This window comes from Onychomys torridus, chromosome 1, assembly GCF_903995425.1.
Source record: "Onychomys torridus chromosome 1, mOncTor1.1, whole genome shotgun sequence".
NCBI lineage: Eukaryota > Metazoa > Chordata > Mammalia > Rodentia > Cricetidae > Onychomys > Onychomys torridus.
The window spans coordinates 100,534,820-100,556,491 of NC_050443.1; the positions used below are offsets into that span (position 1 = coordinate 100,534,820).

Genomic DNA, 21,672 nt, shown 5'->3' on the forward strand with positions numbered 1-21,672 from the left:
GATGGTGAGTCCAAAGCTAACCTGGGCTACCTAGTGAGATACTATCTTCAAAATACAGAGATATGAAATGATCGCATGTATGTATAGCTTCTGTGAGCAGGGCCAAGCCCATGACTCAGGCTTAGACATTCAGTTGTATTCACTCAATACCATGAATCAAGAAAATTGGTGACCAAGGAAGACCATAGCCGAGAATGGCCACTGTCACCAGCTGCAGTTGTTCTCCAGAGGCAAGAGGAGAAGTAGTTGTTGGGAGTAACTTGTAGAGTCCAGCATCAGGACCTCATGGAACAAGAAGCAATGTCTGTATCTAGTGGTAATGTCAGCGGTGGCTTCCCTGTGCCCACTCTGCATTTTGAGCGGGCATGGTTCCCAGCTTGTGGAGCTTCCCTGCTGGGTTCTCCAGCCCCCTCAGAGATTTTTTGAACTCCTCAATATCTTTCTATAGATTCCCTTCCATATTAAAATAATTAAAGTTGTTTTCAGTTGCTTGCTATTAAGAAACTCAATAGAGATGGAGTTCTAGAAATTGATAATCAAATGAAAATTGTAAAAATACATGACAGAAGATGTATAATTTTATGATTTCATAGATATTTCCTCTACCATGGAAAAATCTTTTCAGGTGTTATAGATCACTTCCTCCTTCACTTAGCTCTCTACTTGATAGCATGGTTCTTCTTTATTTTTTAGATTATAATATAATTACATAGTTTCTCCCTCCCTCTCTTCTCTCCACAAAATCCCATATACCCCTCCTTTCTCTCTTTCAAATCCACGGCCTCTTTTTCATTAATTGTTGCTGCATACACATATGTGTACACACACATGCACTGACTCATATTTCTAAATACATAAGTATAACCTGCTCAGCCTGTACAATGTTACCTGTATGCATGGTTTCAGACTGGCCATTTGGTGTTGGCTAACCTAAGACTATTTCTCCCGTGCTCAGCATTCCTTAGCTGCCTGTAGTTCTTTGTGTAGGATTGAAGCCTTATGGTCTTTCTCCCATCCATATTAGTGTGTCTATTGTTGTTAACCTTGCTCAGCTTACATTTGGGCAAGTCATATTGGTGATACTGCATGGGTTTAACTTCTGATGTTACTAGGAGACACAGTCTCGCTGCAAATTCCCTGGTCCTCTGGCTCTTACAATCTTTCCACCCCCTCTTCTTCAATGTTCCCTGAGCCTTAGGTGTGGGAGTTATAATGTGGATGTATCCATTGTGATTGGGTCCCACAACTATGTCTGTTTGTTGGTTATGGTTTTCTGTAATGGTTTCCATCTGTAGCAAAAAGGAGTTTTCTTGATGCAAGGTAAGGACTACACTTAGCTGTGGGTATAAGGACATATATTTAGAATGTAGTTAGGGCCATGCCAACTTAGAAGAGTGTGCACAATTTAGAAACCCCTGGCTTCACTAGCCCTGGGTCGTGCAGTTCTTAAGGAAAGAAGATAAAGTTTTCAATTTTCCTTTTCTGAGGAACATGCTACAAAAGGATGGGGGTCAGAGGAAGCTAAAAGATCCTTTTTGTCCAACTTAGTATCTGGTTTATTGATCACTGACTCTGAAGTCTGAACTGATTTTCCTTAATGGAGTTCTTCAAGATAAATGTTCCAGCCCTCCAGAATAAGAGTTTCCTACAGGGAAAAACTGCAACCAAAACAATTGAAGGCTGAGGCAATAGCTTAGTGGGCAAACCCACCACCTACATACAAAAGCTGGTTGTGGTGGCCTAGAGCAGAGACAGTGTCCCAGCTGCTGATTTCTGGGCATACGGTCAAGCTGAGGGGTGTCGTGTGTAGTGAATACACATAATCTGGTGTGTTTAGTTGCCACATAGTACAACAACCCTGGTTTCTAGCCTGGCGTTCAGAGGCAATGCCTTTAAGACAGGCGTGAGGACTGTCTAAGACTGGTCCTCTGGGTGGTGCAAAGATACTGGGGATGGGAAGGTCACTGTCTGCAGTGGGTGCAGTCTCCTCCTGGATGAGGAGACCTCACAGACAGATGGGAGGTGCCAGAATATGCTGTCAAGACTCACTGAACTTAGGAGAGGGATTTATTGGCTGCCGTGGAGAAGTCTGTGGACACATCTGAAAGGTTCCTTTATCACATTCCTTATACCTCTGATTTATCTTTATTAGCTTTCTGCTCTTCATTAAGGGACCTCTGGAGCTTCTAGTTAGAGCACCTGGGTCAGCCCTGTGTAAAAGAGTTTACCTCTTTACTGAGAGTAACAAGAGGGTGTCAAGATTCTGATGGTGCTCCTTGGCTCACAGAGCTGTTGTTGAGCCAATGGCAAGTACAGACCCTTAAGTCTTGGGACCAGAAGTCAAGTTCATCGCCATCCCCACTATGTGACTTGAGGGTCAGGAAAGAAAGAGTTGAATATGCCATAGGTATTCAGAACCTAATCAAGATTCTCTGAGAGAAGAGCTCTGAGTTAAAAAGTAGGTTCCATAACTCCTAGAGAACTAGACTTCCATGTTTTCTATTAGAACCAGAACAGTCTGACCCATCAAGCATCCCTACAAACTGGTGCACAAAATGTTGACATTGGAGTAGATATTTAGGAGGATGGAAGTATGAAAGATACCCCATGGGATGTGGGAGCAACCTTACAGGCTGAAGACAGGCAGGAATTTCCCAGAATACTAAGCCTTCCTGATTCACACAGATGGCAATATGAGAACAAAGCACAAATTCTTTAGATTAAAGCTCAGATGTCACTATCTTAGAGACCTGTCCTACAGTGACATCTCCTTTCACCATTACTGTCTCTTTGTCATCTTCCTGTTTACCATATTGCTGATCAGAATCCAAATAACCATGACCATAGGATGAAATGTTAGTCCTCTTTGTTCGACACTAGGGTGTAGTTGGAATATGAGAAATACGCTTACTTATCTTGTTTGTAATTAATGTATCTAGCCCCAGGAATAGTGCCTGACACATAGTAGATATGCAACAGATGCCTACTGACTGAAGGATTCATTGGAGCTCCTAAATACTAACCTGCAAACTGGGAGAGTCAGAAATACTTGAAGTTAATTAAGTTCTCTGAATTTTTTTTTTTTTTGTGAACTCCATCATCTTCAGAGACATTTAAAAATAATATTTTCATGAAAGATATATCTTCTTATAAAACAGAAGAGATCTGAGGTGTGCAGTTTAACTCATGGACGTCTCTTGGGTCCTGGAATCATCTTTAGTTCTGTGTCCTTTGCTTATCTAAGGGGTTCTCTCTTCCATGAGATACTGTCTCATTGTGTCTTAGTGAGACATTTGGCTCAGTCCACTCTGTAGAAAAAGAAAACTCAGAGGTCTGTGGCTCCTTTGTTATACTCCCACTGCCAGATTGTAAGCTGCCAAAGGAAGAAGTCTGTTTCATGTTACCTTTGTGTCCTCGAAGCTCCTAGCACAGGTGTGTGATGTATACATAGTGAAGGAACCATTGGTTGACTTAAAATGAGCAACATGTGACCAAGTTCCCAAACCCTCATGTCTGCTACAGTGACCTAAAACTTGACAATGTGATGCTGGATTCTGAGGGGCACATCAAGATCGCTGACTTTGGCATGTGCAAAGAGAACATCTGGGATGGGGTAACAACCAAGACATTCTGCGGCACTCCAGACTACATTGCCCCAGAGGTGAGAACAAACATTCACCTTCAATGATGTCTCTCCTGCTCCCAGATGGCTGTGAGAGGGGTGGGAAGGGCTGAGGGCCATTCCTGGGAACCTTAGACTAGCCTGGACCCTGCTCTAAGTCATCTCTCTGAGCACACACTTGCAGATTAGCAGACTCTCAGGCTCCAAATATGTCAAGACTTAGGAGAATTTTTAAATAAAACTCAAAAGAACGATCCAGCGCACATCAGTAAAAACAAATCCATCACCAGACTGCTATGGCTTGTGGCCATATGATGCCTCCTAATTATGACATTGAAGTGTTTGTTGACAGAGTGAGAGACAGAAAGGGAACAAATCCTCTGGCTGACAGAGCACAGCAGTGCTACACTGTGTTGAAGAGTTGCATTCTAAGGTACCCCAAATTTGCCTTCCTGGTATAAAGGTAGAGGTGAAAGGTGAAGTTTTATCTGAGTAATCCCCTTCCTCTCAAAGGCAGTGGTCAATCACTAGGTTTTCCCAACAGGACATGGCACAATTATTGGTGAGTACATGACACAGAGTCCTGGAGAGAGAGACATCCTAGGATTTCTCTTTCCCTTGGCTAGCTGTTAGTCACTTGATATACAAGAATAGTCTTGAAGGTTCCCTGTGGAGCTAAAGAACTAGGCATGATGTTTAAAAATCTACATTTTCTGTGCCCAAGCAGCTCCCTTCTAGAAACCTAGGTTGTACACACACATACAGAGAAGGGTGTGCCTTTCAGGTCTGTCCTTCATCCCAACATTATTTCTTAATAATGAAAAATAAATGAGAACCTCAAAATTCATGACTATCAATAAAGGAATGGTTCACTAATACATACCACATTTGGGTCAAGAAGTTATGTATGACCTTGGAAGGATCAAAGCATATTTGTGTGAACTCATCTGAATAATGTCACTCAGTAGGGGTGAGAGCAGGAGACTGTGGTTTGCATACAGTAGAAAATATCACTAGTCACTAATTCAAGAGAGTAAGTTAAATGTATATGGAAATATGGACGTGTTTTCAAGACATATTGGTAAAAGAAAAAATAAAATAAAATAAAATAAAATGAGACAAGATTACACCCACCTGCCATCTAAGCATGCAGGAGGCTGAGACAGGAGGAACTTGAATTGGAGGCCAGGTTGAACTAAATAGCAAAACTGTTCCACAAATGAAAGAATAAAAATAAAACAAAACATGCAAATAAGGAATAACAAATATGACAGTGCTGTTTATAGACAGTGACAGCAGCACACAGAACGCTGCTGTGTGTTTTCTCCAAGTATGCGAACGCTCATGCAAAGGTGCAGAAAATCTGCCTGGGAGACGACACATTGATTTCAGATGCTGCAGAGGGTAAGGATGCTTCATTCTAGCTGAGTGTCATTGATGTGTGCTGCAAGGTAAGTGTATTTGCATATCCCTGTGTTGTATAACCCTCAGTTGGTTATCATTTGACTAATTCTTCATAGTATCCCACATACTCTAACACAGTTCCTGGGTGTGTCCTTCGTTCAGTGAGTCCTAGTTCCCAACTCTAGCTATACTTAAGAGTCATGAAGGAGCTTTAAAATTTCTAGGATGCCCAAATGCTACCCTTTACCCATTGAACCAGAAATCCCCGTAGGGTCATGGTCTCCAACCAGTCCCAGCTGGTTACGGGGCTGCTGGGGATATTGTTCCCTGAGCTGCTGACTGCTTCTTCCTGCAGCTCGATGTTGGGTGACTCTGTCCTTGGTCAGGTTTTGTTATTAACTAACCACATCACCTCTGGCAGCTTCTCTCACCTTCCCGGCTCTATTTTCCTTGGTAAAAGGATTAACTTCTTGGACTGTCAGGAGAAGCAAATAAGACAAAAAGTACCTTAAAGGTGTGAAAACATGTTCACCAAGAAGCTTCTCACAGAGGCTGTATCTTGCAGTCACTTCTGTTCAGAGCACATTTCTTGTTTATTTCTTCTTTTGTTTCATTATTTGTCTATTTTAGGTTTCCAAATAAAACTATGCATAGGTATAGTATACGACATGCTTTGTGCATGCGGAAGGGCTGAACTGAGTTAGTTTGTATGTCTATAGTCCCATGTACTTAAACTTTTTGCTTAAAATCTACACGCAGCAGTTAAAAAATATTACTAGTGTATATGTATGTGTGCATGTGTATGCCATAACAGACATGCACGTGAAGACAGTTTTGTGGAGCTGGATCTCTCCTTCTGGGATTGCATTCGGGTCACCAGGCTCATACAGCAAGTGCTTTCCCATTAAGCCATCGCACTAGCATTCAGCTTTTTTTTTTCAAGCATGGTTTTGCTGTGTGGCCCTGGCTGGCTTTGAACTCATGGCAATCTTGCTGTCTTAGTATCTCAGGTGCTAGAATTACAGGTGTGTGCTCCAGCCCCTGGCAGTCATAGTGGTTTTCAGGAAGGCAATTCATTGTTACTAACTGTCATAGCCACGTTGTACTGTAGAGCTATGGAACTTGTGACTCTTAACTGAGGAAAGTCTTTATTCCTGACCATCATCTATGCATTTCTGACTTGGAGGCAGAAGCTGGGGTGGGAGTCAGGCTTCAAGAAGCAGACATTTTCTTTATAACCAAATTTGCTCCAGTGCCTTTGTTGAATAAAGCAAGCAATAACTGAATTACAGAGCAATGTGAAGGATGAGGTAGGAGAGATGTTCAGTATCTCATTCATCCCCACAAAACCCCAATGTGTACCTAGTGTGTCTGTCTATAGAAGAAGTTACAGAACTTTCCTCAAGGCCACACTGGCAAACAGCAGTCAAGACACAGCATTAGACCACGTGGCCCACAACCTTCAACCCTCACTCAACCTTTGCTGTATCACCATTCTTGCCTTCAACACAGCTGCTTCTTCATTCTATACCCTGAATACTACATAGTCAGAAAGCTATCAAAACCTGGCAGCCTTGGGTGCCCTTTGACCTGTCAGTCCTATGGAAACCATTGGACCATTGGGCATTTGTAAGACAGATTTGTGTATCCATCTAGTGGAATCCTCTGCAGAGGTGAAAACCAATGGTGGGGGCTGGTGACATGACTCAGTGGTTAGGAGTGCCCGCTGTTTTTCCAGAGGTCCTGAATTTGGTTCCCAGTACCCTTGTGAGGTGGCTCAAGACTGCCTATAGCTTGAGCTCCAAGGGAATTTGAGCTCGCCTCCAGGGCCACTGCACGCATACGTGCATACCCATCCACAGATACGTGCACATTCACATATACTTCAAAGTAAAAATAAAATCTTAAAAAGCAGCCAGTTTGTTGGCACACAAACCAGAGGGAAGTGCAGAGAGAGGAGCACATTCCATGGGGTGTCCACCTCTGAAGTAGAACCCATACCGTCAATACAGTCATGGAAGTGTCTAGCAGGGCACGGACCAGTGCTTGTCATGAATTTTCTCTTGACAAAGAATTATGGATGGTTTCTTACAAAATTCTTTTACCATATATTGGTGAAATTATTAAGGCCATTCCACATAGTTAAAAGGGAGGTTTATTTTATGGGGCAGCTTACAAAGGGATAGGTTGCAGGGTCTGGGAAAGGTATGGCGCAGTCTGGTGGTATTCTCTGGAGAACTCTGCTCAGTCTACCTCCAGCGTCCAGGGTCCTGGAACCAAGAGAAATCTCTCCTTTTGATCTTGGGTCTTCAGTGTGATCATTACCGAAGCCTCAGTGGGGGTTGGAACTTCCAGGCCAAGGCTGGAATGGCTACCCACTACATCTCCCCCTTTTGTCTAAATAAGAAGGTTCTAACCTAATACAAGACTATATACAAAGAAATGGTTATTAAATATTGTCCAGGAGTAATGAGGGATAATGACCTACATAAGTTGGAACTACAATCAATGCAAACAATATCAAGCAAAAAACATACACTAAAATTCAGGGAAGTCTAGAGTGTGGGTAGGTGGCATGTTACAAAGATCATTCCAAAAGGTGTCCTATCCTAAAGAACCTGAGTCTAATATTTAATATATTTTATCTAAGATAATATATATTAAGTTGTAACTGTGTCAGCACTGTAACCTTGCAGGTTAGGACAATACCTGAGACTCTCCACCCCTGTACTAGTACTTCCTTCCTTTAAAATAAGTGTGAACTCAGTCTCCAGCCACAGGGGCTGCCTGCCACTCTGATGGGATGCCTTCTGTTTTCCAGATCATCGCTTATCAGCCCTATGGAAAGTCTGTGGACTGGTGGGCCTTTGGAGTCCTGCTGTATGAAATGTTGGCTGGCCAGGTAATTGAATTTTAAGTGACCTGTAAGAAAATGGTCCTCCACCTCCAGCCACATGGCCTCTGAAGAAAGTGACACTCAGTCAGAGCTCATGAGTCTGAGTACTTTCCTGGCCTCGGAGTTAAGTTTGTTGAACATCTTTTTCTCATGTAGCCTCCTCACCTTGAGATGGGAGAGGGGAGAAGGCCTGCTGGTCAGAAAAAGCTGGGAGGAGGGTCAGGCAGGGGTTCTTCTCTCACCCTGCCCTCTGCTCCACAGGCACCTTTTGAAGGGGAGGATGAGGATGAACTCTTCCAGTCCATCATGGAGCACAATGTGGCATATCCCAAGTCCATGTCCAAGGAAGCTGTGGCCATCTGCAAAGGGGTAAGTTGTTTGGCACTCAAGGCCAGGACTACCGTGCAAAGGGTTTAGTTGCCCCAACTAGCAGGCAACAGAGGTTTGACATCACCTCTCACACTGCTGCCAACACCAGAGCCCTGCTGTGAAGCTGTTCTCTCCCCCAAAAAGAGACCTTTCTTCTCAATTGCACCAAGGTCTGTAGAGGCAATTGTGTACTGGAGTCTTGCTTTTGGCACCTTACATAAAGAAATACTTACAGAATGAAGGAGGTAGGAAACAGAAATTCTGCCCAAAAGCTGGAACCATGGGAAGGGCATACTGCGATTTATCTTGCCCTGCTCTTATGCATGTGTGTTTAGTTAACATTAAAATTCTATGACTTATGTTGTAAGAAAATTTCAGACAGTGTTGATTTTAAGTGATTACCTGGATAAGATGACTTAAATTTAGTGTTCCCAAACCTGCATGATCTTCCTCAACTTGCAGTGCACAGGTGCGCAAATAGTTATGTACACATACACACACAGTTGAAAGGACACAGACAGTTACACACCTGCAATTTACAGAAATAAGACTTGTGAAGAAAGCCAGACAGGAGTTTACAGGTAAGGACTGTTTATGCTACATCGTGTGTTGGATCCAACCTGGGCTTCTTAGACTGTGCAGACCGAGGCCCCATCCCAGAGATTTAAGTCTTCATGCTAGTGTTCTGAACCCTCGACCCTTCACCCCAATGTGGCTCAGAACGCACTGCCTTTAAATACATTGTCCAAAGGATGCACTTTCTCAACCACTACAGAAGTGTGAAAGCTGCACTCTGAGACTGAGGGAATAGCGTGCAAGGATAGAGTTCTTATAAAGGTTTTCCCACCAGCCAACAATGAGGCAGGTTCTAAAGGTTAGACTCCGGCTGTGCCAGAGCTCTCCTTATGTGTCTATATATGCCAGGGTTGTAACCATAGATCTCTGGGATGCTTGCATATTCCTCGTGCCCTACACAGCCCTGCTCTTCTTGACCCCAAGCAGATGCCACTATTTGGGCTCTGGCTAAGGAACCTGGCAACAATCAGGCAGCTCAGCATGAGTCTTGGCCTTGATGACATGAGCTGGGCCAACCTCACAGCTTGAAAATACCTTGTAACACTACCTGAACTCCCCCGGGTGAATCACCTGAGCGGTGTGTCTGAGCTATACAAGCGAGGATGCAGACACCTCTAGGGAAGCCACGTGTGAATTAGCCTCAGTCTCTAACATCTTCAGGTTAAATTGGCTCCAGATTTTTTTTTCTTGGAGGGTGTGAGGCAGGGAGAGAATAAAAACAAGCAACACACATAAGGCCCAAGGGTTTATCTGGAGCATTGGCAAAGCCCATAGATAAAACAGGCTGCAAACAGAGGCCAATGGGCCTCCTGGAGACATCCTCTCAGGAGAAGAGTGGGAGGAAGTCAATCACCAAACCTTTGATTAATGATTTCCAACATCTGAAGGTCTAGATAGTCCCCACAAACCCTTAGCTTTCAGCTGCCATGTTGGTCTGTCATTCTTACAAAGCATCAGTTAGTAAGACTGGGAATCACAGTCCCCTTTAGACAGGATGTGCCCTCTCCGGTTTGTAAAAACAAACTAACAAACAAAAACAAAATGGCCAGATTCCATTTGGGTTCAAATTCAAGTGCAAAGATATGAGCCACTGTGATCATGGGGGAGCTGTTTGACCTGATTTACGGATTGAGGCCAATAACAGCACTGCACATAGGGTCCTTTGATGATGAAACCAGTTAATACCTATAAATCACTGAGACCAGAGCCTGGGCTCTGCTCCAGAGCCCTAAGGCCATCTCCAATATGACTAATGCTGTCACTGCTCTGTTTGGTGCCAGGCTCCTCTTGGCATTTGAGTTTGTGTACCCCTGCGACAGGAGATTTTAAAAAACGAAGGATTTAGGAGATCAAAAGGCCCCTGTAAATCCTCACGCTCTCGTTTCTTAGGTGTGTGGTTCTGAGTGATTCCCTTGTATCTTTAGACTTCTGCTTCTTCATCTCTAAAGACAGAAGGAAAGTACTCAGTGAACCATTCCCCAGAACATTAAGTAAGGCAATGGAAGAGGACTCTGGCTGCATGGCCAGTGTAGTAGGTGTCCAGTGAATGCTCATGGACTTCCACTTCGTGAACCCATCCCTGCCTGGGCAGCTGGGGGAGGGGGGTTCTAAGTGGGTCATGGAGGAGAGAAAAATTTCCAGGTCAGCTCCCTTCAACTTCAGCTCCAATTAGCACTTTGCCTGGTGGAGTGGTTTTCTATCAATTCAGGATCCATAACCTTCAGGATGAACTGGAGTGACTCCCTTCACTGTTAGTGTTGGGGCACTGATCTGAGCTGAGTGGGCTGAGTGCAGTGTGGGCTCTCTCTTCAAGGCTGCTACTCCTTCCAAGTAGGGGTGATGCTTAAGCCAAGAGCCAAACTCTTCCTCCTGAGCAGAGGGCCCCAGGAGATGCATCTGGGAGGTGATCCGAGATGGGAACAGTGATTACATCCAGCTGTCTACATGGCTTGGGACGTAACAGTACAGTGTGGGAGCCGGGCAGAGACTCCTCCTGCTCTGTGTGCCTACAGTGGCGTTGCTTTGCTTGTGGTCTCCCAGCCTCCAAGGAATCTGAAAACAGACATCTTTCCCATAGACACCATCTTCTTTTATATGTCTAGCTCAGTAAAAGCCCTATTTTCCACCATGAAAACAGCAAAAGCTTGCTCCGATTTCCATGGCCAATATCCTGGAAGCAGACAGAAGCCTAGACTGGCAAGTTGAAGTAAAAATAAGCAGAGACTGAATTACAGTGAGCTTCGAGACCTGTGCTTTTCAAAACCTCACCCTGGGGCTGGGGAGGAGGCTCCATGGGCAAAGTACTTGTGTGCATGAACACCTGAGTTCAATCCTCAGAACTCACGTAAAAAAGCCAGGTGTAGTAGCACACATCCATTATCTCGATAATGGGGAGGTAGAGACCAGAGGGTTCCTGGGGCTTACCAACTAGCTAGCTTAGCTAAACTGGGGGGAGTTCCAGGCAAAAAATGAGAGTATCTCAACCAAACAAGGTGGGGAGTGACTGAAGAAGACATGGGAGGCAGATCTCTGGGCTCCACACACATGTACATGCACTCTCACACACACACATACACACACACACACACACACACACACACACACACACACACACACGTGCACGTCCAGCTCTTCTCTTTGGCTGTGACCTTAAGCAGATGACTTTACTTCTCTGGACCAGTTTCCTTATCAAGAAAATAGGAAATAGCTGCTGAAGCCTCAGAGTGTTGCTATAAGATGCAAGTCCTAAATAATGGCTGGGTTGCCTTTAGAACCAGATACAGAATGTGCTCAGTCCACAAAAACATTGTTGGTGTTGGTGGTGTTGTTATCAGGGCTGAGACTGCCTGGACTATTGGTTCTCAACCTGTGGGTCGTGCCCCTTGAGGTCACCTAAGACCATTGAAAAACCCAGATATTTATATTATTATTCATAACAGTAGCAAAATTGCAGTTATGAAGTAGCAATGAAAATAATTTTATGGTTGGGGGTCGCCACAACATGAGGAACTGTATTAAGGGGTCACAGCATTAGGAAGGTTGAGAGCCACTGCCCTAGACTTTCTTTCTACCCATCTAAATGTTACATAAATGCCAAGGCTTGACTCGATTTGCTTGTCCTCCATCGACTTTTCCCGACCAAGCCAGACCATAGATATCTCTGGTGAAACCACATGCAGGGTGTTTTAAGTGAGGACATGACCACTCCAAGGTAAGGTTGAGGAGTAGGTTTTTAGTGTAGATATGAGGGCGAGCTTAGCCAGAGGCACTTAGAAGAGCCCAGGGAAGGAAGAGATAATAGTACACTGGACACGGCCAGCAGACTAAACCAGGCCATGAGAGAAGAGAGTGAGGGAGAGCGAGAGAGGAAGAGAATGAGTATGGACAAAGGTGACCAGGAGAGGGGGTCAAAAGACCACGTGGCCAAAATGGCCAGAAGCTGGGAGAAGGGAAGCCTGTGAGCTGGAGAAGTTTAGGGTAGTGGGCAGGGTGAGAAGAGCCACAGGTACTGAGGGAGCCTGGAGGCCAGTTTGTGCTTTGGTGTTCTAAGAGGCCTCACAGTTAGCCATTTGTCCTTTTGGACCTGACACAAAGAATGAACTCTATCTATCTATCTATCTATCTATCTATCTATCTATCTATCTATCTATCTATCTTCTCCCTCTCCCTCCCTCCCCCTCTCTCTCCCCTCCCTCTCCCCCCTCTCTCCCTGTCTCTGCCACTTTGATACAGGATCTCCTTGTATCCTTTGATACAAGCTGGCCTTGGGCCCCTCCAATCCTGCTGTCTCAGTCTATGAATTGCTGGGATCACAAGTATACACCATGATGCCTGGCTCCTATTTATTTCTCTTAAAGCCCCAGTGTTGGAGGCAGGCGGAAGTGGGGCTGGATCCCTCCTGTCACTCTGCAGGTCCTTGCTGTCGCTTGAGCTCTCTGGGTATCAGTTGCCTCTGTGCCATTTCAAGTGGGAAAGGGAACAGACTCATGTCACTGGGAGACTCTGACAGTCTGACAGTGGTGTCATGCCTGTACTAAAGAAGGAGCTGAGAACATTGAGTTTGTGTTAGTCTTGCTCCTTGGAAAGTGTGTGCCTGTGGCTGTGGGGCCTCTTGGACGCAGGAGTCAAATGTTCAGAATGAATGGCTGGGATCCCTCTTTGCCCACAGTCATGCAGTCGTGGGCAGAACCAGAGGCACTTGGTGCCAGCTAGCTCTGCAGTCCACTCCTTCCCTTGTTTCCACGCCCCCTTCTGGGTCATTCCCCTGGTCTTTTGGACTGACTCACTGACTCCCCCATCTTTCTCTCATCTGTTGTGTCACTTGCTGGCATGTTGAGATCAGAGACCCTGGCATGCGGCTTCAGGTTCATTTCTAAGAGGAAGCCTGGCTGCTTTCATCTCTGAGCGTCTATTCATCCTGTTATTTAGTACTGCCTCACAGACACAAAGATGGAGAGTTTTGATAATTAAGTAATTTCAACAGAACACCAAAGAAACCTCAGCGGAGTGGAGGGTTATGTGTGATGTGGTGAAAATGAGCTGGGCTAGGTTTTGACTATTTAATGAGCTTTCTGAAAGTAATTACTTGAAACATGGGTCCATTTGACTAATATTTTCCTTTTGTTTTCTTTCTTTCTTCCTTTCTTTTTTCATTTCCCAAGTGCTTTACTGAGAAATGCAGATGGCATCTGAATGAATACATCCTTCGAGTTGGGCAAATGTCAGTGTTTCTTAGGACAGGAGGAAGAGGGTTTGAAGATGTAGAAACTGTCCCCATTAGGTGCACCAGTAATCACATAAAACTCATTCTTGAACCCAAGCAGAGCCTGTGACATTTTTAATGTGAAGTTCAAGGCCACATTGGAGCTTTGAATTGATTAGCCCAGTGCGATTTTGCTCTGGGATAGGTATCATTTTCAGGCTTCTCTCCCATAGAGACCTGGCTAAGAAACTGTCACTGGGATGAAACTCCAACAGTAAAACCAGTTGATATTCTGCATCATGCTCCCTCTCCTAAGTCATCGGAATAATCGTTTCTCAGCAGTTCCCACTTCCTGGCCTGAAATCGATTCTATTTTTCTTTCTCTTTTAGCTAATGACCAAACACCCAGGCAAGCGTCTGGGTTGTGGGCCTGAAGGGGAACGAGACATTAAAGAACATGCATTTTTCCGGTATATTGACTGGGAGAAACTTGAACGCAAGGAGATTCAGCCACCATATAAACCCAAAGCTGTAAGTAAACTACCCTCTCTGGCTGCCTGGTGCTCAGGCACACCTGCTCTTGGTTTTCCGGGTGCATGCTCTGCATGCTTTGTGAGGTGTGGACATGAGTGCATCCACTTGAATATGTCTGTAGGTGCCTCCTTCCCCGGGTGCTCCGAGTCACTGGACACCCACATGGAGGTTCCTATGGCAAAGGCAGGCCTCTGTAAATGATGGGAAAGACAATTGATATGGAGGTTTTTTTTATTGTTGTTGTTATTGTTGCTGCTGCTTTGATTCAATTACTGTAACTGTTTGAGGTGACACTTTTGGGGGGCGGGTTCTTAGGTGAGCGGAGTCCAGACTTATTTCAGAATTGTGATACAGAATCTAATTTTGCCCTCCTTCCTTCCTCAGTTCAACTGTGTCATTTTCTCTTCAGACTGACATTGAAAAGGTCATGTTGTTTATCTCAATGGTATTTAAATTGAATTCTGAAACATATGGTACTACCTCTGATTCGGTAACTGAGAGTGGTTCACCAGCCAGCCCTTTCCCCAGGTGAAGGAGAAGGAAGCAGAAGTTGAGACTCCTGACCCACAGATCTCCAGGAGGCTGGGGTATAGACTAGGCTTTCGTACGCTTGTAATGTCAGAATAAACACTTCCCATTCCCTAGTCCATGGGAGAAATCTGCTGCTCCAAAGACCCAGTAGGGTTCTTGCCAGTTTCTGGGGTGGGAGGGTGGGCATTTGCCCCTGTATGAATCAGAACTGAGTCTATGGGTTGGATATTTCTTTGTTAATGTTAAGTACAGCCCCGACCTGGTGACTTTATTATGTGTTGTGAAACTACTGAGTGAGGCTGAAAAGTGAGCATAAACATTGTCATTGAAACCTGAAGTTGTAAGGGTCTCTGGTGTTCAGATGAAGAAGGTGATAATGATAGTTATTTCAATGTGATAATTGCTAATTTCTTGAGCATTTATTATGTGCTAGGTGCCATGTTAAGCACTTCACATACAGCATCTAATTAAACCCTCACAACAGCCTAGGAAGTGGGGTCTATCGTTCCAGGATGTGGGAGAAGAAAGTGGATAGTCACAGAGGCTAAGTACTCTGACCACAGTCACCCAACTGCTGTGATATGGGATGAAGGGAGAACTGTATCCTGGACAGTCTACCTCCATTGGAAGCTTTCTAGAACATCTAGGGAAAAGGGACAAGAAAATCTCCCAGGTGGTTCTCACAACTGCCCTGTAAAACTGCCCTGTCTCTTTGCTCCAGATGTCTGGAACTACAGCTCTGCAGCACCCCTGCTGAGCCTCTTTCTGAATGCATCTGAGTGCTGAGAAGGCAGCTCCAATGGAATCAGCCAGTTCCATGTTGGGACTTTTGTCCATTGTTGAATATTCTAAATTAATACCTAATCAATCTTCCCTAAATGTCCAGACCCACCCTCTCTAGACCCTCTGGAAACTTGTGGGCTTATATTTGGAATTCTAACATCCTGACTAAACCCCTCCTGAAAGCACACCCAAGTGACATTATTTCTGAGTATCATATCATTCACCTTAAAACAATGATGCAGACTGGAGCATGGCATTTCTAATGGTATTTGACTGGCAGATGCTGTCTCTTGACTATTTTAGAGATGGTAAAACCAGTGAAGTGCTCTCTGACCTACTTATTTTTCATCCTCTGTAGCATAGCAAGATAATGGTCTCTGCATTGGAGGATCATTATGATACACAAAAGCACTTGGGATAAGCCTGGTACATGACAAATTCTCAAGGAGAGTTGATTATAGTGGTCAGTGATGTCATAGAGTAGTTAGTATCTTGGGTTTAGGATCTTTGTGGGGCAAGTTAATGGTACTATTCCTTAAAGGTAGTTTCTGTGTTCAGTCCTGGGGTGAAGATGGGACCACATGTCCTTGGCAGTACAGCTGCCTTTTCTGAACCCTTTGGGGATAAATCCAAAGGTGACTTTCAAAGGAATGAGCAGACTCTTTGTTCAGGAAACTGGCAATTCAAAGGAAAGGCAGAGACGTGTGTGTGTGTGTGTGTGTGTGTGTGTGTGTGTGTGTGTGTGTGTTATGTTTACAAGTGTATGTGCACATTTGTGTACAGAAGGTATGCATGTTCATGTGGAGGTCTGAAGCTGGCTACTGGACTCTTTGATTGCTTTCCACATTTTTCACTGTGGTAGGGTCTCCCAGTTAAAACCAGATCATTCATAGAACTGGTCTGGCTAGCCAGGTTGATGTGAGGACCTTGTCTCAGCCTCCTAAAATTTGGAATTACAGGTGGACTGCCACACACACACAGCATTTGTATGACTTCAGGAGAACCATTAGTACTGAACCCACTGAACGTGTCAGAGCTACAGACCAGTGTTTTTCAAATGATGGTCCCTGGGACAGCACTGACAGCATTGATCAGAACCATGTTCAAATTAAATGGCTAGGACCCAACTTTAGACACCCTGAATCAAGAAGTCCAATTGCAGAGTTTGATGCTGTGGGTCCAGGAAGCCCTGCAGGGACTCTGAGGTGTGACCTAGGCTGAGTACCACTCAGGCAGGGAAAAGGGGCAGAAGCCAGAGGAAGGTGGCAGAGAGAACAGCTAGTTACAAGAGAGGCTGGCTCTCTGCCATTTGGGGGTGGGGTGGTGACTTCTGGCATACATCACAGAAGGAGTTTCAGGCACTTCAAAGGAAGAAGGAAGGCTGTGGTATACAGTAGGAGGATGGAAGGCCAAGGTGAAGAGCTGAGGCTCAGCAAGGCCCAGGCTTCATGCTCCCATTAGAAGCTGGGGACCAGGACTGCTTAGTAGAAATCTCAGAATTTCTTCATAATTGACAACAAATGTTTAAAAATTAAACAGAGTTCAGGGAAAATAAAAACACATCCATGGCCCACATGTGGCCTGTGGACTGCCAGTTTGTAACCTTTGTGAGTGCTGATAGGTCAAGTCGGGGTGACATTTAGCTGGTTCTTGTTAGTACTATTTGTGAGCAGTTAAGAGTTCATTTTGACTGGGACGGTATGTGTGACTATTTCTGTTAATGGTCACAGGCTGGAGAGATAGCTCATGTGGTAAAATGCTTGCCACATAACCATGAAGACCTAAATTTGATCCTCAGATCCCATACAAAAAATAAAAAGATAGTGCAGTGGTTCATACTCAGTCCTGGCGAGGTGGAGACAGGGGTTCTCTAAGGCTTGCAGACAATCCAGATGATTGGATGACTCCTGCAGAATGACACCAGAGATTGTCCTCTGGCTTACACACACACTTGTGTGTACATGGGTACCTGCACACACACACACACACACACACACACACACACACACACACACACACACACACACACACACACACACACACACACACACACACACACACACACACACACACACACACACACGGCATGCATGAATATCTAGTCTGTGTCTGGCTCATAGACAACAGGAAAAAGTAGCTGTCTATCATTAATCATACCAGTATCATCAATTATTAAGTTATTAATTAACATCAATAATTCTTCTTACATTAATTATGTAATTGAATAATTGCAAGAGCCTTCAACTATTCTACCTTGATATTATTCCTAACCACACAATACCCTGAGTTCCCTCATGTGGGTTTAATAATGTCTTTCAAAATACAGTAACCAGTCGAGGGCATATGTTTCCAGATATTTTACCACCAGCCCTAAGGGGAAAGGAGCCTGCCTTGATCTCCCTAGATAGATTTAGAAATACATTTGTTCCACAGTATCTGTGGGGGATTGGTTTGAGGATACAAAAACCCAAGGAGACTCAACTCTCTTATATGAACTAGGCAGTATTTAAATGAAACCTGTGTATATTCTACTTGAAATCATTTCTAGATTAGTCATTTTATATAATGAAAGTAAATGATATATAAACAGTTGTTATTCTTTATCATTCAGAGAGTGTACTAGTTTACTTTCTACTGCTGAGATAAAACACCTTGACCAAGGCCATTTATAAAAGAGAAGAGTTTATTTGGGCTTATGGTTCTAGAAGGATAAGAGTCCAAGATGGCCACAAGCAGCAGGCATGGCAGCTGGAGAAAAAGCTGAGGGCTCCCATCTTGAAGAGCAAGCATTAAACAGGGAGCATGAACTGAGAATGGTGCATGACTTTGAAACCCCAAAGAAGGCCCACCCCCAGCGATGCGCCTCCTTCAGCAAGGCCACACCTCCTGAACCTACCAAACAGTTCCACCAAGCAGAGGCCATGCATTCAAACCTCTGAGTCTGCAGGGCACATTCTTATTCAAACCACCACAGAAAATGAGTTCTCTGTGTGTCCATGCATTTGATGAATATGCAACATTTTGTCCTTGTATTTCTAAATTATTTTGGGCTGTAGAGACCAGACTGACCTTGAAGTCATGATCTTTCAGCCTCAGCTTCCCAAGTGCTGGGATTACAGGCACGTCAGGTTGCATCCAGCTCTAAAAATCATTTCTGAGCCACAGTTATCTGAAGTGTGTGTGTGTGTGTGTGTGTGTGTGTGTGTGTGTGTGTGTGTGAGCTCATGCATACATTTCCACAGAGGGCTGACAACAATAACAAACACATGGTCCACCCATTTTGATTCTTCCTGCTCATGTTCCTCTTATATTGCAGATACAGGTTTTATTGTCTCACCCCACCCCAGGATCTGTGTTTCCTCATCCTTCTTATCTGCTTGTCATCTCTGAAATGCCTGTGGCAAGTGTGCAGAGTTCCATGTGCCTTGTGGGATATTAAAAGCCATGTGTGTACCTGTCAACGTGCCTGATTTATGCATGCTATTAAGTGAGTTCAGGGAGGGAAAACACAAGGGGCGGAAGCAGAGGACTGTATTCAAACATCAGTGAAGGGTACTATTATGGGTGGTTCATTAAAATCACTTTAATGGGTTTTGTTTGTTCTCAGTGCTATCTTTTACTGTAGCGAGGAGCAGTTTGACAGTGCATAGCTTAGAACTAAAGATACTAGGCTTGTTGTATTGTCATAAGGTATACAATGATGGTGTGTGTGTGTGTGTGTGCGTGTGTGTGCGCGCGCGCGCGCGCGCACGTGCTCCTGTGAGTGAGTCTCTCACTCAGTCTGTAGTTCAATGTTTCATGTAGGCTGACTGGTCCAGCAAGCTCCCTGGAATCTCCTATCCTCCCCATTCCTCACCACTAGGATTACAGATTGAAAACACCAAGCTGGGCTGTTTTTACATGCGTGCTGGAGAATGGAACTCGGGTCCTCCTGCTTGTGTGCCAAGCCGTTTACTGACTGGGTCATCTCCCCACCTCCATACAATAGTGTCTTTAATGTGTATCTGGTCACAGTAACCTCTTGCTTGCAACCCCTACCAGCTTTCTGGTACCTCGTGATAATACCTATTGGTCTTTGGAATATATGTCTTTGGAATCTTTCCAGGACCAGCTGTCCCTCCCACAGTCTGGGCTCCTAGCTCCAAGGACTAGCACTCTTGGGTGTCTTTTATTTCCTTAACATCCAGCCTTTTCTTTCTTTGCCAGCTTTACCTATGGGAAACCATTGCCTGGGGTGCCCAGAGCCCTTCCCATGCTTCTCTCCCTCCCTCCTGGAGGCTAGGTGTTGCCTCATTTAATCCAAAGAACATCACCTCCTCAGGGAGGCTCCTCTTGATTCCTGGGTTGGGACCTGCTTCCAGCCTGTTCACAAACTCATCCCATGTTCTTGCAATTGTTTGCTCAATTTAACATCTGTCGTTTTGACTAGACTGTGGTTGTGGCTTTTCAATGTCAGAGTCAATGCCTTGCTTAAGTTTTAGCACATAATAGGGCTGGAACATTTTTACTGAATAAATGAATAAGTGAATGAATGGCCATAAAATGGGATGCTGTAACACACCATGTTATGGAGCATAAAGATTCTTTAGAGCTGTATATTAGAGTGAAAGACGTTTTTCTTATGTACAGCAGGGTGTCTCCGATAAATTGGTTGTTGTATAAGTTACTATCGTATTTATAAAGGACTATAATTTGCCTGCTGCACTGCAAGCTGCCATGGCTCCTTTTGGCTGCACAGTGTGCACAGGGAGAGGATGCTACAGAAGGATCTGAAGGTGTGGTGCATTATACCCTTGGTGCTCCATGGAGAGGGCTGCAGATGGCTGCTATTTGCCCTTGCACAGGTGGTCCAGTGCATTAGCCTATCAATGCTCCTTTTCCATGCCTGCACACATCGCCTGGAAGTCTGGTGCAAACAGAGAGACCGATCCAAACTGCCGAGGGTGGAGCCCAAGATTTTTTGCATTCCACACAAGTTCCCTGTTGCTAGACCAGAAGGCGAAGGAGGGGACCATGTATGCGTCGAGGACTGGGGCATGAATAAGGTGTTAGAAACACATGTAAGAGCTGTAAGACAGCTTGCCGGGGATGTCTGATGGGTATCAGAGTGTAAGCATCTGAGCTCAGTGAGTAAGGGGAAAAAGAGAGGCTACGGGTGGGAGAGATGGTGCTGAGCACTATAAGATCTTTGGCTTTTAATCCAAACTGTGAGCAGAGAAATAATGGCCTAACACTAGGCTTTAGAAAGAATTATCCTGGCTAATGAGGGGACAAAAGTGTGAAATCGAGGAGAGCAGCTGTAGAGGCTCTGTCACTAATCCAGGCAGGAGGCTCTGAGACCATAGGCAGGATGGAGCCAATTGAGAGCCGTTAGAGGGATGCTCACTTCAGCATCCTCAGCCCCTCTACAGTTCCTGGTATCTTGTAGGTAACTCAGTACCTGTTATGGCATGGAAGACAGGTGAACGGGAATCCCCTCAGATCACACACTTGTTCTTTAAGTATGAAGCCCAGTAGCCCAGGGTTTGGTCCCAGTGGAAGAAGTGTGACCCAAGGGAGTCGCTCTCAGGAGAGCACCTGCTGCTCAGAGCACAGCTGGCAGGGCACAGAGAAGGCTGTGGTTGTCCTGTAAGTTGTATTCTGTCTGTCAGTGAGAGGATACAGTGAGAGGCAACTGTTGGTGCTGAGAGCTACGGCCAGGGCAGCCTTGTGCCTGGAAGATGCATCTCAGAATTTTGCTGTGCAATAGTAGAAGGTGCTTCAAGGCTGTGCCTTCTCGGGTATTTGTATTTTACTGTGAAATGGTACACTAATGTCATGGTATGAGAAATGCAAGTGCACCATGGTGGATCTGAAATGCCTGTTTGAGATTTTCATGAAGTTCCTATGTTATGACGAAGTCCTGGCACCCTGCCTCTGAGAGGCTCCCAGGAATGTCCTAATGCAGGCCTTACAGAGGCCTGCTGCTCCAGCTGCCCCATTGAGATGACCTTGGGGTCAGTTTATGCAGGCACAGGACATCTGTTTCATAAAGTCCATGGAGTCTTAAGTGCTGGCATGTGCATATGCTTGTCCTCCTGCTCATGAGTGTGGCTGAATTAGTTCCTGGAAATAGGAGCAGTCCCATCATGAATTCTCTTTGAGAAGTAAATATCAAGATCACCTTTCAGCTGGTCCTGTTGGCACAGGCCCATGATCACAACTACTCAGAAGGCTTAGACTGGAGGATCGCAAGTTCAAGACCTGCCTGGTTGG

The 21,672-nt window shown here is 44.9% G+C and overlaps 1 protein-coding gene across 2 annotated transcripts in view; it reads left to right on the top strand.

Moving 5' to 3' along the window:
• Prkcb (protein kinase C beta) overlaps positions 1 to 21,672 on the top strand; it is a 340,194-nt gene that overhangs the window by 295,394 nt on the left and 23,128 nt on the right. For both annotated transcript variants that reach the window (XM_036191311.1, XM_036191317.1), the window contains exons 13-16: positions 3,523 to 3,661; positions 7,848 to 7,928; positions 8,184 to 8,291; positions 13,960 to 14,100. In XM_036191311.1, the coding sequence (XP_036047204.1) occupies positions 3,523 to 3,661; positions 7,848 to 7,928; positions 8,184 to 8,291; positions 13,960 to 14,100 (469 nt within the window). The remainder of the gene's footprint in view (positions 1 to 3,522; positions 3,662 to 7,847; positions 7,929 to 8,183; positions 8,292 to 13,959; positions 14,101 to 21,672) is intronic.